Source organism: Salvelinus fontinalis, chromosome 31 (genome assembly GCF_029448725.1).
Source record: "Salvelinus fontinalis isolate EN_2023a chromosome 31, ASM2944872v1, whole genome shotgun sequence".
NCBI lineage: Eukaryota > Metazoa > Chordata > Actinopteri > Salmoniformes > Salmonidae > Salvelinus > Salvelinus fontinalis.
Genome location: NC_074695.1, coordinates 23,691,496 through 23,709,046, shown reverse-complemented (window position 1 = coordinate 23,709,046; position 17,551 = coordinate 23,691,496). Strand labels below are relative to the sequence as shown.

Genomic DNA, 17,551 nt, shown 5'->3' with positions numbered 1-17,551 from the left:
CTAACTCTAACTTTAACCCTTACCCTAATGTTTTTCTCAACCTTACCCTAACCCTAACCTTAGGAAGCAGTTGATTAGCAACAGCTAGTTTGTTGACAGTATGAGCATCTACAGATGGACTAATCTAATAAATTGTGACCCAGTAATCTTGTGCTTTCTTTACTGTATGGGGTTATCACACTTAAAGTACACTACCATTTCTCTCTCCAGGTCCCACTGATCTCAGTATGAAGTCTGTGGCTCCCACATCCTCTTCCTCCAGTTCTAACAGTCACAGTGGTCAGGGTGGAGGTGGGGGAGGTGCCTCGGCTCAGCTCAGCCCCCCTGAGGTCACAGCGGTGAGGCAGCTCATCGCCGGGTACCGAGAGTCTGCTGCCTTCCTGCTCCGATCTGCAGACGAGCTGGAGAACCTGATCCTGCAGCAGAACTGAACCATAACCAGGCCAGACCGGACGAACTATGCCGTGCCAAGACCCGTCTCCCCAGGCTGTCTGTCTGTACTATCACCCTCAGTCAAACACATTCAGACAGACAGACACTTAAGAGTTTAACTGAGTAAAGTGTCAAAGTAAAAACTAGGAGTCAAACTACATCGCGCAATTGGGCCATGTAGATAGTAGATATATGGTCACAGGAACACAAACAATTTTCAGAAATATAAAATCCATACATTCACACTAATCTTAGTGCCCAGTTAGCTTTTACATTCCCATAACAAACCTACTCCTCACCCACTTAATTTATACCCCCAGAAACACCGCCAAGTCACCTCCTTCCACGGATTTTCTTTCTAAACTGAGGAGGTATTTGTCAAACATGAATTGCTGCTTCAGATTTGGCATTATGCCACTGCTCTGTTAACCTCAACAGTAGTTTTTAAAGTTTGAAGGTTTAGGTATGCAAAGTGTGATCATAGAAAAGGGGGATGTTACACCTGTAGGGTAAAGTACTGTAATGTGTCCAAACCTACAGGCTTTGGATTGCAGGCAAAAGGTTAATGCTTCTGGGAAAAGTGTGTAACAGGGTGTAACATGGAAGATAATCAGTAAATGCAAGCCAATTTCCACATACTCAGTCTTTTTGTGGGACTTTGTGCAAAGGGAGGTCTTCTTAGCGTACCTCTACCTCCTCCTCATGCTTTTAGTCTCAGCATGATGAGCTAACATGTAAAACATTCCCCAGAGATAGCAGATTTACCACAAACATCCCATAATATTTTTTAAGGCTCCGCTGGGAGCAGTAACGTAATTTGTCAATCAGGAATGCTGTGTTAAAAGAAGGTATGTCTCATGGCAGCACTGTAGCTTCATTGTTGTCTGTTCTGAAAGATGCTCTTCTTTATCTGGAACCTCATAACTGAGGCCTTTCATTGACTGGCACCAATCAGACAGATGTGAATAGGACAGAGGACCTGATATACAATGATAGTAGACTTGAGGTCAAATAACCTTTGTTAAATCATTTGAGATTATTTCAGAGACTAACAGGTTGTGTTGGTTTAAGTCAGTCAGATATGAACAGCATATGGTTGTGTCATAAACTTTGTCTCATGAACGTCACATGTTCGTCTCATGGAAATGTATGGTGAATGCATTGTGCTCCTTGTAACGGCTGTTGGTCTGCTATAGAAAACGATTTCCCTCAAAATCCCACCATAATCTCTCCACCTCAACTCCTTTTTCTTACCGGTCTTTGCATTTCTCATTAGCAGAAATTATGACATAAAACACACTGTTTAAAAAAGAAGCAAAAGACAATCTTGATCATGTGTGATGGCATCACAGTTTACTCAACAGTTCCTTGCTATGGTGTGTGTACTGTATGTGAGAGCAGCACAGAGTACTGTAGCCGTAACATCCTCTATCAACATACTTTGACAGGCCAGTCATTTGAGCACTCTGTCCTAAGTGGTCGTTTTATTGTTGGTAAACGTTGGCATTATTTCTGTTTGTTGTGTAAGTGAAGTGGAGTTGCCCTTTCAAAGCTCTTTAGTAAAAAAAAATTCTCGGGAACACTTAAACATTCCAAACAAAGACAAAATATTATTTTAAGTAGTCAACCTGGTCAGCACCTTAAACAGTGCATTAGGAAAGTATTCGGACCCCTTGACTTTTCCACATTTTGTTGCGTTACAGCCTTATTCTAAAATTGATTACATCGTTTCCCCCCCTCAATCTACACTCAATACCTCATAATGGCTAAGTAAAAAACATTTAATTTATTACATATTAAAAACTGAAATATACATTTACATAAGTATTCAGACCCTTTACTCAGTACTTTGTTGAAACACCTTTGGCAGCGATTACAGCCTCAAGTCTTCTTGGGTATGACGCTACAAGCTTGGCACACCTATATTTGGGTAGTTTCTCCCATTCTTCTCTGCAGATCCTCTCAAGCTCTGTTAGGTTGGATGGGGAGCGTTGTTGCACAGCTTTTTTCAGGTCTCTCCAGAGATGTTCAATCGGGTTCAAGTCCGGGCTCTGGCCAATCAAGGACATTCAGAGACTTGTCTCGAAGCCACTCCTGTGTTGTCTTGGCTGTGTGCTGAAGGTCGTTGTCCTGTTGGAAGGTGAAACGTCGCCCCAGTCTGAGGTCCTGAGCGTTCTGGAGCGGGTTTTCATCAAGGATCTCTCTGTATTTTTCTCTGTTTATATTTCCTTCGATCCTGACTAGTCTCCCAGTCCCTGCCGCTGAAAAACATCTCCACAGCATGAGGCTGCCACTACCATGCTTCACCGGAGGGATTGTGCCAGGTTTCATCCAGATGTGACGCTTGGGATACAGGCCAAAGAGTTAAATCTAGGTTTCATCAGACCAGAGAATCTTGTTTCCAATGGTCAGAGTCCTTTAGGTGCCTTTTGGCAAACTCCAAGTGGGCTGTCATGTGCCTTTTATTGAGGAGTGGTTACCATAAAGGCTTGATTGGTGGAGTGTTGCAGAGATGGATTTCCTTCTGGAAGGTTCTCCCATCTCCACAGAGGAACTCTGGAGCTCTGTCAGAGTGACCATCGAGTTCTTGGTCACCTACCTGACCAAGGCCTTTCTCCCCCGATTGCTCAGTTTGGCTGGGCGGCCAGCTCTAGGAAGAGTCTTGGTGGTTTCAAACTTCTTCCATTTAAGAATGATGGAGGCCACTGTGTTCTTGGGGACCTTCAATGCTGTAAAAAAAAGGTTGGTACCCTTCCCCAGATCTGTGCCTCGACACAATCCTGTCTCGGAGCTCTACAGACAATTCCTTTGACCTCATGGCTTTGTTTTTGCTCTGACATGCACTGTCAATTGTGGGACCTTATACAGACAGGTGTGTGCCTTTCCAAATCATGTTCAATCAATTAAATTTACCACAGGTTGACTCCAATCAAGTTGTAGAAACATCTCAAGGATGATCAATGGAAACAGGATACACCTGAGCTCAATTTCTAGTCTCATAGCAAAGGGTCTGAATACTTATGTAAATAATATATATTTTTTTTTTATGTGCTAAAATGTCAAAATACCTGTTTTCGCTTTGTCATTATATATAATGTTATGTGTAGACTGATGAGGAACATGTTTTATTTAATCAATTTTAGAATAAGGCTGTAACGTAACAAAATGTGGAAAAAGGGAAAGAGTACGAATACTTTCTGAATGTACTGTAGATTTGTCAGATAATTCATATAAGAGAGGAATACATTTCAGTGTAATTAATAATAAATGATGTCAGCAGCACATATCTACTACATTGCTGTGATGATGATCATTCCAAGAACAGGTCAGTCTAAAATGACATACACAAAATAATCTGTAATTTATTTATGGTCACTATCCATGACAAAATTTGACTTCTTTATCATATTTCAAATGTATAATCTATTGCAAGTTTGGAAGCACTTTACAGCTCAGGATAAAATTACATGGTATATATTTCTAACCGGACATTGTTACAGAACAATCATACTTGATTCACATATTGAATTTACATATTTAAGATACTCATGCCTGACAATGGGTTGATCATGGTGGTCTATGATGAGAGCTGATCTGAGTGTGTGTTTAACTTTTTAGTTTGGATGTCTGTATTGATTTAAATGTACATGATTTTTGTCCACTAAACTGATCATCTTATGGATAACTTATTGTGGAAATCATTATTAAAATGCACAATATTGGGTTTTAAAGTACATGGCAAGGCTCATGCAAGAATCATCCAATCTCACAGTCTTAACTAAATAACTTCAATCTGAATTTTTACTAGCAACACAAGAAAAGACTGTTTTAAAAGAGAATTGTATTTTGCACGCATCAGACTTCAGACATTTTATTTTAGCTAGACTAGTCAGGCTTTAGAAACTGTTATTTTGAAAAATCATGGGGGCTCAGCCGTGTGTACACATTTGAATGCATTTAAAAAGTAAATTTGAATAGACTCATTTGGATTAATCAACTTGATAGCACCTTTTTTCCAAAGAGTGTAGGTATAGCTATCTAGAACATACTGTACGAGAATCCTTTGAAGAATAATTTGTGGTTCCAGGGTAGAACCCGGGTTCTATGTAGAACCTTTTCCCCAGAGGTTTCTACATGGAACCCCAAAAAGTTCTACCTGGAATCAAAAAAGTTTCTCCTATGGGGACAGCCGAAGAACCATTTTAGAACCCTTTTTCTAAGAGTGTACCCGCTGGGGGACACACTGGCTGAATCAATGTTGTTTCCATGTCATTTCAATGAAATTACGTTGAACCAATGTGGAATAGACGTTGAATTGACATCTGTGCTCAGTGGGTAGGGCTCTGTCCTGATACACTCAAATGTCTTCCATGTCTCCTTCACCTTGCCCCTATTTTACTTTTGGCCAGCCATAAGCTCCAACAGTCATCAGTAAACTGCCATCTACACTTAAATTTACATTTTAGTCATTTAGCAAACGCTCTTATCCAGAACGACTTACAATTAGTGCATTCATCTTAAGATAGCTAGGTTAGACAACAACATATCACAATGCAGATACACATTAGGTTATTGATGCCGGGTTGATCTAAATTCACGTTTCTAACTAACGCATCACTTTTCTTTGTGTGTCCAGAAAAGGGTCTCTTCTTAATTTGTCTTAAGACTACAAGCTACATTTCATGTGTGTGCTGCAGTTACTGTGACCAATGAAACGCAACCATTTGTAGACATATTTTATTCCAGTGGATTTCTCGTTGCATTGGCAGGACAATTTAATGTATAGATGTTTTATAAAAATGTAGCGTAAAAGCCCTAGTAACTTGTGGATTGCTGATGTGGTCAGATATATGTATAGCTGTACAAAAGGTTGTAAAAGAAACATTTTAAACCTAAATAATTTTTCTGTGGTGTACAGCACGGTTCCAGAAAATGTATGTGGTTTCAAGTTCAACCCTTGCCTGTTTTAACAGTTGGTGGTGCTCTGTAAAACTTCTATTGTTCTTGATATTATTTTACTTGTTACTTCTCTTGCATTGGCCAGAGACTGTAGTTCTGTGCAGGGGGTTGTAATGTACTGTATACCAATGTGAAGCTTTGTATTTTTTCTTTCTGTTTTTTTGGACTCAGTGAAAGTGTGATGTTTACATGTACAGATTTTTCCAAATACTTTACATTTTTGTCCATGATATTTTCTCACCTACCCTTCCTGTTTATATTTGCTCAGACATTTCTTTAGTGCATTATATCAAATGCAGGCAGATGTGACTGCTTTGAAAGGTGGTCAGATGACATTCACATGGTCGAAGTGAGGCTAGACTAAGACAACCAGGTTGGGGTTGGTATCTGGTGATGGCTGATAGCATCAGACTCTTTAGGGATTCAGGAGTGAGAGTGAGCGTCATGCCAGTTCAAAGTGCACCATGAATAGCCTACCTCTGTCTGAGATTTATCAGTAGCATAATGATACACAGATTCCTATTGAACGATTGCAGATAACCCAGCCACCTTTTCCCTTCTGAATAGCCGTGTTTTAACAAGCTTCTGGCGGGTGGAGTCAAAAGGATCATTAGCATGTAACTCAATCACTGAGCAACATAATATAATGGTAGGAGGATTACAGTAGTTAAAACGCAATGGTAGCCACTCATTCTATGATGATTCTATTGTGATCACATTCCCTGGTTGTTATAAGGTACACTTTGACCTCTCGTAACAGCTCCTCAGTGATGTGATGTAAAAGCCATTCCCCTCTCCTGGTCCTCAAGGGGAAACACAAGAACCTCAGGAAACGCTGAATCTCTGAGTTTATTTTTGTTTCATTATGATATTTACTGATGACAGTAAAGTCTCTCTACCTGTTACCATAACATTTATATGAAACGTTTATCATTGTTTTGTACATTTATCATTGTGATTTAAAAGTGGAGCTTTTTCCAGTACATGTGACTGAATATTTCGATTTTTTTGAAAGTGTTTATAGGTATAAATATGAATTAATATATGTGAAGCGACTAAAAAGACAAAAGAAAAGGCAGAAACATTTTCATCTGTTTGTTTCATGCAAAGCCGCCCAGGCAGGATATTCTCTGCCTCTTACATATCACTAATGATGAGGGACTTGTTCTTGTTTTGAAATAGCGCTTTTTCAGTGTAACGTCAACGCTACGGTAAAAAATGTTGGTTACCAACAGCAGAATTGCAAGCTTCTCTTCAGAGATGTCAGTAACTGAATAAAACTGAAACTTGGCTACTTTGTTAAATTTCTTGGATTGGGAATGTAGTGCAGACAATGTTTGAGAGAGATGGAGAGACAGATATGGAGAGATAGAGTTGGAAAGATGGAGTAACCTTGTGGATAGATGTGCTCTGTTGCCATGGTGAGGCCTTCATTCTCTTTATATAGATACTGTATATAATAACCACAGAATGACCAGGTTACGGATGCAGCTGTACATATTACTTTTCGATGTCACTATCTGAGCTGCTGCACCTCCTGAATGTGCCTATATCCACTGACTCCAACACAGTTATAAAGATTTGTCCATACTCTGTCACATTTACCTTTGCCTTGCCAATCACTTTTTAAAAAATTAGTTGAAGTACATAACTATTCACTGTCTCCTTCCAAGGCCTCAAATACGTTTAAAATGTGTATACTTAATTAATCTGTCGTGTAGAGATAATTATGCAGCATTTCCAGTCCATCCAGCTCTGGAAGCCAGTAGAATGATGATGTCATAAGATGCAAAACATCAAACAACACCTGAGAACGAGGGAACAGAGTAAATGTCTCTCTGCTTTGGGGAAGGTCTTCTGACCGTGTACCACTATGCAAAGAACCGTAGTGACAGCCTAAGTCCACAGGAGTTCAGCAACGAGACAGAATGCAGCAGCAGGGAGACTGAAAGTCCAGTCCATTTAAACTTCAGCAAACCAATAACAGCCACGAGGGTGCATCATAGAACAATGGCCAATTGACAGTAACAGCACTGACTGCAGATTTGTGCGATGTTTTGAGCTTCACAGATGCTTTAAGTGTGCCCATACATACAGCATCTGCTAATAGCCTGTGTGTTTGAGTGAATTACCTCAGTCCAAGTGGACAATCTCTTTGCAATTGACTAAGTTAGTGTGTGTAAAGTTATTATCAGGTGTATCCATTCCAAAGAACTGAGAGTATTCTGCATCATGTGAAGAAATTATGTCAATACTATTTCCCTAAAATGCAATCCTTCATTTAAATTAGAAAATTACTTCATTTCACAGGCCTCTTCAGTTCAAATGGGGTCCTGAGCAATGGCCTAATAAAATAAGTATTTCAAATCAAATCAAATGTATTTATATAGCCCTTCTTACATCAGCTGATATCTCAAAGTGCTGTACAGAAACCCAGCCTAAAACCCCAAACAGCAAGCAATGCAGGTGTAGAAGCACGGTGGCTAGGAAAAACTCCCTAGAAAGGCCAAAACCTAGGAAGAAACCTAGAGAGGAACCAGGCTATGAGGGGTGGCCAGTCCTCTTCTGGCTGTGCCGGGTGGAGATTATAACAGAACATGGCCAAGATGTTCAAATGTTCATAAATGACCAGCATGGTCAAATAATAGTAATCACAGTAGTTGTCGAGAGTGCAACAAGTCAGCACCTCAGGAGTAAATGTCAGTTGGCTTTTCATAGCCGATCATTAAGAGTATCTCAACCGCTCCTGCTGTCTCTAGAGAGTTGAAAACAGCAGGTCTGGGACAGGTAGCACGTCCGGTGAACAGGTCAGCGTTCCATAGCTGCAGGCAGAACAGTTGAAACTGGAGCAGCAGCACGGCCAGGTGGACTGGGGACAGCAAGAAGTCATCATGCCAGGTAGTCCTGAGGCATGGTCCTAGGGCTCAGGTCCTCCGAGAGAGAGAAAGAAAGAGAGAGAGAGAGAATTAGAGAGAGCATACTTAAATTCACACAGTACACCGGATAAGACAGGAGAAGTACTCCAGATATAACAGACTGACCCTAGCCCCCCGACACATAAACTACTGCAGCATAAATACTGGAGGCTGAGACAGGAGGGGTCAGGAGACACTGTGGCCAGACAGGGCCAAACAGTCAGTCTCCGCCACGGCACAACCCAAGGGGGGGCGCCAACCCAGACAGGAAGATCACGTCAGTGACTCAACCCACTCAAGTGACGCACCCCTCCTAGGGACGGCATGGAAGAGCACCAGTAAGCCAGTGACTCAGCCCCTGTAATAGGGTTAGAGGCAGAGAATCCCAGTGGAGAGAGGGGAACCGGCCAGGCAGAGACAGCAAGGGCGGTTCGTTGCTCCAGAGCCTTTCCGTTCACCTTCACACTCCTGGGCCAGACTACACTCAATCATATGACCCACTGAAGAGATGAGTCTTCAGTAAAGACTTAAAGGTTGAGACCGAGTCTGCATCTCACATGGGTAGGCAGACCATTCCATTCAAATTGAGCTCTATAGGAGAAAGCCCTGCCTCCAGCTGTTTGCTCAGAAATTCTAGGGACAATTATATTTACATTTAATGGCGACTGAGTAGAGGTTTTGAACGAATAGGTTACATGTTTCTGGCTGCCTACAGTTACATGTCTGGCTAGGATCAAAAAGCAAAAGCAATTTCACAATCAGGGCACGGAAATGGACCAAGCATCCAGTTGGAGGGAGAACTTAGTCCTGTCTTGACCTGCCGAGAAGGTACCAGAAGCATGGGCTGGATTTCCCTCTACCATTTTTCACATGCAGCAATTTATCAGACCTCTGATGTTGATTGGGGTTGCGTTATAACTGAATCATAACAGTATTCTTAGAAACATATTCTTAGAAACATATTCTTAGAAACATATTCTTAGAAACATATTATTATAGCGTTATAACACTAACTTACTATTTGTATTACACAACTTATTCTCCAGAGTTTATTCTTTATCACTTTATGCTTCTGAGTTTCCCAGAAACATGTGGAGGTGACCTGAGTGGTAGTTTACTGCCAGGAGCCCTCTGTTGTTGTTGTGTAAAGACGTAACTGAGCTTGTCAATCATCAATCACTTCCGGGATCTCTGTGTTTATGTTGAAATTTCACATTGGGACGCGTGCAAATACTCAATACATGATCCCAGTGTGTACACATTCTCCCTGCGTTCAGAGATTGGTGGCCCTAGCCACAAACCAACTGAGACAGTGATACAAACAATGTGTTCTTTCCCACTCATAATACTTATAGGTTACTGGTTTATTCTGTTTAAAGGGTTAAAGGGGAGAACATCCTGACCTTGACCTTAGCTTTAGCCTTAAACCTAACCCTAACCCCTACCCTAGCTTCATGTCCACATCCCAGTTCCATCCTAACACTAACCTCAACCCTAACTCTAACCCTAGCTTCGTCTCCACATCACAGTTCAACCCTAACACTAACCTCAAGTCTAAGTCTAACCCTAGCTTCATGTCTACATCCCAGTTCAACCTAACACTAATCTCAACCCTAACTCTAACCCTAGCTTCGTCTCCACATCCCAGTTCAACCCTAACACTAACCTCAAGTCTAAGTCTAACCCTAGCTTTATGTCTACATCCCAGTTCAACCTAACACTAATCTCAACCCTAACTCTAACCCTAGCTTCGTCTCCACATCCCAGTTCAACCCTAACACTAACCTCAAGTCTAAGTCTAACCCTAGCTTCATGTCTACATCCCAGTTCAACTTTAACCCTCAACCTTAAACCTAACCCTAACAAATCATATCAACATTTATTTGTTACATACACAGTTTAGCAGATATTATAGCGGGTGTAGCAAAATGCTTATGTTACTAGCTTCTAAATATGCAGTAAAATGTCAAACAAGTACACAAATAATTAATACAAAATACAAAAAACACCCAACCAGAGTAATATTAACGGTGTGTCCCACGCCTAATAGACTCCATGTTACTGTAATATTCTGTGTGATGTGGAGAACCCCGTCATCCCACATCCCCTCCATTCCTCCACCTCCCAACTCTACTGTGAAAGTTTGGAGGCTGCATTCTAGCTCAGTAGATCTAGTGAGTCACAGCTCAGACTCGGCCAGGCAGCTGCTATAGGTTTGCCCCAGATTCCCCTTATACCACTGAGCCCATGATGAGGGACTGTCTATCCGGGACTACCGGGCCTGCTGCCACACAAGGCCCAACCTGAGACCACATATAAAAATGATATCTGAACCCACTCACCTCTTACCCACTTTACGTAATGTCTGTTTCTCTGTCTGTTTGTCTTTACCTCTCGCCCTTTCATACGGTAGTGAAAGTGATATTTGTGTCTCTCTATCTCTCGACCACCCCCCCCTCTCTTTCTCACATACTGTGCTCCCCTAAACTTTGAGCAGGGTAACCTACAACATCCTCTGTCCTCTGAGGTAAAATAAGGAGTGCCAGTCACAGCGCATGCTCGGACCATGCGTGTGCTGGATGCGAGATTCCCATGTCTGTAGGTGTGACAGATTTAGAGACTGGAATATAATTAGAAATGCTAAGTCAGGAATAGCAACAGGGAGGGCAGGGGGGAGGAGGGGGCGTTGAGTGTATTTGTTGAAGGTTATGGTGTTTGTTGAGGCAATGGTATTTAGGTGCTTAATCTTTAAATCACACATTGACATAGGTCAGGTGCTCTGAACAATCTTTGTCAGTCACATGTTTAGTTTTGTTCCAGGTTATTGTTTTGTTTGAACCCGTTTGAACTGTTAATAAGGATTGCTCCTACCGTTTTTCTGTCCTGTTATGTTCATTTCCTATGTTCCAGTGGCTGAGTAAGATAAGTTAAAGATTCTGTTCTTAAAGCTCTCCCCGTTGTACAGTGGCTTCTCAAACCTTATTTTTTTCTGTTTAGTTTCACGGTCAGTCTGCAAAACAAAACAACTACTGTTTTTTGGAGATTGTATATATTTTTACACCGATTTGGTGTTTGGTTAGTCTGGTTCAAGACACATGCACCTGCTCCATCAACTCCGATGTTGACAGATTGTTGATTCCTCTCCAGTTACAGATCTGTCAGCATGGTAAGAACGTGAAAGTGTATTGTGCATGTGCACAGAATATCTTCCATGCATAAATGAAACGCTTAAGCGACCGCAATAACTATTTGGTGCTATACATATCACACTGTGCATCACAACATGTACTGTAGGCTATGTCACAACATGTACTGTAGGCTATGTCACAACATGTAACATGTACGTACAGTTGAAGTCCGAAGTTTACATACACTTAGGTTGGAGTTGTCAAAACTCGTTTTTCAACCACTCCACAAATTTCTTGTTAACAAACCATAGTTTGGTAAGTCGGTTAGGACACCTACTTTGTGCATGACACAAGTCATTTTTCCAACAATTGGTTACAGACAGATTATTTCACTTATAATTCACTGTATCACAATTCCAGTTGGCCAGAAGTTTACATATACTAAGTTGACTGTGCCTTTAATCAGCTTGAAAAATTCCAGAAAATGATGTCATGGCTTTAGAAGCTTCTGATAGGCTAATTGATATAATTTGAGTCAATCGTTGGTGTACCTGTGGATGTATTTCAAGGCCTACCTTCAAACTCAGTGTCTCTTTGCTTGACATCATGGGAAAATCAAAAAAGAAATCAGCCAAGACCTCAGAAAAAAAATTGTAGACCTCCACAAGTCTGGTTCATCCTTGGGAGCAATTTCCAATCGCCTGAAGGTACTACGTGCATCTGTACAAACAATAGTACGCAAGTATAAACACCATGGGACCACGCAGCCGTCATACCGCTCAGGAAGGAGACGCGTTCTGTCTCCTAGAGATGAACGTACTTTGGTGCGAAAGTGCAAATCAATCCCAGAACAACAGCAAAGAACCTTGTGAAGATGATGGAGGAAACAGGTACAAATGTGTCTATATCCACAGTAAAACGAGTCCTATATCGACATAACCTGAAAGGCCGCTCAGCAAGGAAGAAGCCACTGTTCCATAACCGCCATAAAAAAGCCAGACTACGGTTTGCAACTGCACATGGGGACAAAGATCGTACTTTTTGGAGAAATGTCCTCTGGTCTCATGAAACAAAAATATAAATGTTTGGCCATAATGACCATTGTGATGTTTGGAGGAAAAAGGGGGATGCTTGCAAGCCGAAGAACACCATCCCAACCGTGAAGCACGGGGGTGGTAGAATCATGTTGTGGGGGTGCTTTGCTGCAGGAGGGACTGGTGCACTTCACAAAATAGATGGCATCATGAGGGGGGGAAATTATGTGGATATATTGAAGCAACATCTCAAGACATCAGTCAGGAAGTTAAAGCTTGGTCGCAAATGGGTCTTCCAAATGGACAATGACCCCAAGCATACTTCCAAAGAGGTGGCAAAATGTCTTAAGGACAACAAAGTCAAGGTATTGGAGTGGCCATCACAAAACCCTGACCTCAATCCTATAGAGAAGTTGTGGGCAGAACTGAAAAAGCGTGTGCGAGCAAGGAGGCCTACAAACCTGACTCAGTTACACCAGCTCTGTCAGGAGGAATGGGACAAAATTTACCCAACTTATTGTGGGAAGCTTGTGGAAGCCTACCCGAAACGTTTGACCCAAATTAAACAATTTAAAGGCAATGCTACCAAAAACGAATTGAGTGTATGTAAACTTCTGACCCACTGGGAATGTGATGAAAGAAATAAAAGCTGAAATAAATCATTCTCTCTACTATTATTCTGACATATCACATTCTTAAAATAAAGTGGTGATCCTAACTGACCTAAGACATGGAATTTTTACTAGGATTAAATGTCAGGAACTGTAAAAAACTGAGTTTAAATGTATTTGGCTAAAGTGTATGTAAACTTCTGACTTCAACTATATGTAGCCTGTATGTCTGGACCAAGGTGCAGCGTGGTGAGCATACATATTCCTTTTTATTAGGATGACGCCGACAAAAACAATAAACAATACAAAACAACCGTGAAGCTTAAGGCTAAGTGCCACAAACAACGTTAACTTCCCACAAAGAAAGGAGGGAAAAGGGCTGCCTAAGTATGGTTCCCAATCAGAGACAACGATAGACAGCTGTCCCTGATTGAGAACCATACCCGGCCAAAACATAGAAATACAAAATCATAGAAAACAAAAACATAGAATGCCCACCCCAAATCACACCCTGACCGAACCAAATAGAGACATAAAAAGAGGTCAGGGCGTGACACTGTATGTAAGAGCCATGTCTACAGGTCTCTTTTGCTAAATAGATTTTATCTCAATGAGAATAACTTGTATAACTATACAGTAGGTTCAATTAAATGGTTAACTACAGTAACTGGAGTAAACATTGTTGATGACTTCAGTCAGTGTAAAACTAGTAAACTCTTCCCATTAACTCCATGCTTTAATGAACAATCCTGAAAGTGTATTTTATCGGATCCTTGTTGATATAACTAGGTGTTGACTCCACCATGCCAATATGTTGAGATCATAGAAAGACTGTATCAAAAATATAGTTGACATTCACTTTTATCCCCAAGAGGTTGTGCGAAACAATGTTAATGACTGCAATAACGCAGAATGTTCCACAGGTGGTTGATCTATATTTCAGAACAGAACAGGTGTAATGTATTATATAAGCCATCGTCTTTATCAATTAGCTGTTGCTAATCACATTGCAGCCTAACCGTGTTAATTCCATTCAGCAAGTACATCAACACTGGCTAGCAGCATGTTGTAATACAGATTCTACACATCAGTAATGACATGAACAAACCTGACAATGGAGTTCTCAGGATTGTTATCGGGTTGCATATTGTGGATGCCAGAACTGCTCCTTCTAAAGTCTGTCTATCCCCTTTCATCAGAGCCATGGACACTTCACATGTTCAATATAGTGGCTATGAGTTATAGGAATATTCACGCTTGTTATAGAAAGTCAGTTATTATAAACTACACTTTCTCACTAACTAGGCTAATCAGGTGAAATAACTAGAGAGCAATTTCTGCCCTCATCTTTTCTGTGTGTAAAGTTTATATAAACCAAAATATTAACAAAAAATATAGAAAATAAAACATTTAGGGACTTATTTAATACAATTCAAGAAAAAAGTATGAAATACTTTGATTTATTTAACAGCAAAAAGCATGATATCAGACAGACACTGGGGGGGGGGGGGGATTTTTTTTGGTCTTTTTTAGTCTTTAATTATAAAAAGATAGAATATATTACTTATAAACAAAGAGGGAGGAAAAGCAGCCTCCATCACTAAAAGGTAAAAAAAGTAGTCTCCGCTGCATCCATCTCCATGGGGTGGTGAGGAGTGGGATGTTGGGTGTTGAGGAGAAGGAATTAGGAGGGTGGTGGGCTCCCATGTTCCATCTTCCCAGAGTCGGTGCTTTCACTGAGCTGCCTCTTCAACACCATCTCCCTGGCAATACAAGTCACCCGACCGTTGTTCACCGTGTATGTTCCACTCCTGCAACAAGAGGGAAATATTGTTTAGACAGAGGTACATGGCTACAATTTTACAAAGAAAGGAGAAATCAAGCACAACATTTAAACCATGCATGGATTTGATTAATTTATGTGACTCTTAGGTTAGTGAACTCACTTCTGTTCAGATCCAACCATGCTGCCAGGCTGGTTCTGTTTGTTTGCAAAGAAGAAAGAAGACCACCAGTGACCAGAGTCCTGTCTCTGCAGACCTAAGAAAAATAATACAAAAGGAAGATTAGGAACCTGGTCAGATCAAGTTGCACAGAGAGATATAGGATATGTTCCTAATTAAAGGCATTTGTTAGAGGGAGAGTTGTCTGAAATGGCACCCTTTCCTTACATAGTGCACTACATTTGACCAATGGCCCTTGGTAGTGCACTATATAGAGAATAGGGTGCCATTTCAGAGGCACCGTTGCAGTTATCTGATCATCTGTACCTGGGGGGTGTGGAATGACTTCGCCAGCGTACTCAGAACTGCCACAAGAGCTGTTGCTAGAGGTGGATCCTATGCGCCTTCTGTAGTAATCATGGGTGGCGATGAGAGAGCCGGTAGATGGAATTGCTGCCATTTTCTTCAACCTTTCCTTCAAAAACGCTCAAAGATGGAAGATGGGAAACCTTAGGGAGAGGGAGGAAAGGAGAGAGAGAAGAATGGGTTATTACGAGTGTGGAAACAGGAACCTTGCAAGTAGAGGCAAGTGATACTGGGATGAGATCTCACCGAATGTGCCATAACACAACATACTGAACATAGACAAAAAGCTGTGCAAAACCCTTTGTGCAAATTGACGACCTATTTCATGATTACTAGCATCATCCATTAACAGAAGCATATCATTAGCCTATTATAGGCAGGTCTCAATGTTGGCTTAGAGAGGTCAACAGTTGAGAGTCTGATTTCAACACCATGTTCTGAAAATAACTGGACAGTGCGGGGCTGGGGTTTGCAGGTATAATGTCCCAACTTCTGGGAACCTAGCCAGGAAACAGAGTGCTGTGTACCGGCTAGGTGCGTGGCAGGGCTCAACACTGGGGCTAGCCGCTACAGGACCTCTAAGGTACTGACTAAGCCACTCGAAAAACAGAATATAGCGGTAAGCAGGACTATACAGGAATCAAAAACCTTTTTCTAAGAGAAAGGTTGCCAACAGTTCAACTGTGGTAATCACTCACACTGACATCTCAAACACTGCAGTGGAATGAAACATGCCAAAAATGTGATTTTACTCCCCAACCAAACTACATTACTATAAGTAAAAGTGAATAGTTTACTGAGAAGCAACCTCATGATTACGTGTTCGATGCTAAGTCAGTTCTATCATGTCCGAACCGGTCCAAACAGGACAGAAGCTCTTGTCCAGATGGCTGGGGATTGCCAGCCTAATTCTCATCTGTGCTACATAGGCAGTTGCAAATAAAACATCTCAAGGATAAACCAATTCCCTTCGCACAGTGGAAAAATAAAGTTTAAATAAATGTTTACTGCTGTGGGGCACATTAGATGTGTGTGAATATGCATCCGCATTACACATTATATTCATACTGTTTTACTGTATTCTAGTCAAGGCTCAACCTTTATAACTACTGCTGTACACACCTTTTATATTCATGTACTGTCCAAACTGTATATACATATATATTTATATTCCGGACTTAGACATTGCTCATTCTGATATTTTTTTATGTGTGTATATTGTTAAGGTTAGGTTATGGTTAAGGTTAGGGTAAGGGTTAGGGTTTAGAGTAGGGAGGTCCCAAGGATCCTAGGGAGCAAAGACAATGCCAGCAGGGGACCAATACAATATAACCTCACGTGCAGTACAATAAATGACAGTGGCACTGGCAGGTGCATAATAAACAACAGACTATCCAGATAAAATGTAGATGCAAAGAGACTAAAACATCAGCAGTCAAAATCCACATACTACATACCTATTACATTATTAAAGACAATGTGAAATGTGAATTTGTAATGATTTGTGCCAGGACAATAAATACAATATGATTTAGTACCATAGCTCGTTCTTTAATAGGTTAATATATAGGATTGGAAATACATTGTCCATTATTAGAAAATATAGGTTATACAATTGACATTGAAGATGGCATAGTCAGAGGCCCATATTGTTTGTCTTAATCTAAAAGCAATCAAATAAATCTTACCTTTTTACTTGGCGTTTGGTGATGCTGTAAAACAACAAAGGATTGAGGATGAGGGTCGGTTGGCAAAGATCAGTGAATTACACTAAAGGACTATTATTGCCCATTTGTGGGTATATTCTCTGAAAGGACCCTTCAAGGTCTTTATGGTGTCGTTATTGTAGGAATAGGCAGGCTACTGAAGAGCGAAAGGCAGGTAGCTTTATACAGTGCAGAATATGACGCCTACTGGGCGAGCTGCTCATGGGCGTGGACAGGGCACTTTTATACAGCGTTTGCACTAGGCAAGGCAAGCACAAACATGCGTTGCAATCAATGAAATCACAATCATTTGGTTGCAATGCCCTTGCCACGTCAATTCTGTGGAAACAATAAACAACACGAAGAACTGATTATAAGTCAGCGAACTTTAACCCAGTGAATGTTCTGATTCATTGTTTTAATTTGGTTTTCTAGCTATGGCGTGGAATTTCGCATT

At 41.0% G+C, this 17,551-nt stretch overlaps 2 protein-coding genes across 2 annotated transcripts in view; one reads left to right on the top strand and one right to left on the bottom strand.

The window, feature by feature from the left end:
• LOC129829872 (nucleolar protein 4-like) overlaps positions 1 to 6,682 on the top strand; it is a 55,021-nt gene extending 48,339 nt beyond the window's left edge. Inside the window, exon 11 of the mRNA XM_055891859.1 lies at positions 211 to 6,682. Within this exon, the coding sequence (XP_055747834.1) occupies positions 211 to 431 (221 nt within the window). The 3' untranslated portion in view covers positions 432 to 6,682. The remainder of the gene's footprint in view (positions 1 to 210) is intronic.
• A 6,657-nt stretch (positions 6,683 to 13,339) lies between these two features.
• LOC129829884 (pancreatic progenitor cell differentiation and proliferation factor-like) lies at positions 13,340 to 17,288 on the bottom strand. The gene is made up of 4 exons (XM_055891879.1): positions 17,077 to 17,288; positions 15,350 to 15,531; positions 15,026 to 15,119; positions 13,340 to 14,890 (listed from the first exon to the last, which is right to left on the bottom strand). The coding sequence occupies exons 2-4, from the start codon at positions 15,480 to 15,482 to the stop codon at positions 14,764 to 14,766; spliced, it is 354 nt and encodes a 117-aa protein (XP_055747854.1). The 5' UTR covers positions 15,483 to 15,531; positions 17,077 to 17,288; the 3' UTR covers positions 13,340 to 14,763.
• Positions 17,289 to 17,551: the final 263 nt, after the last annotated feature.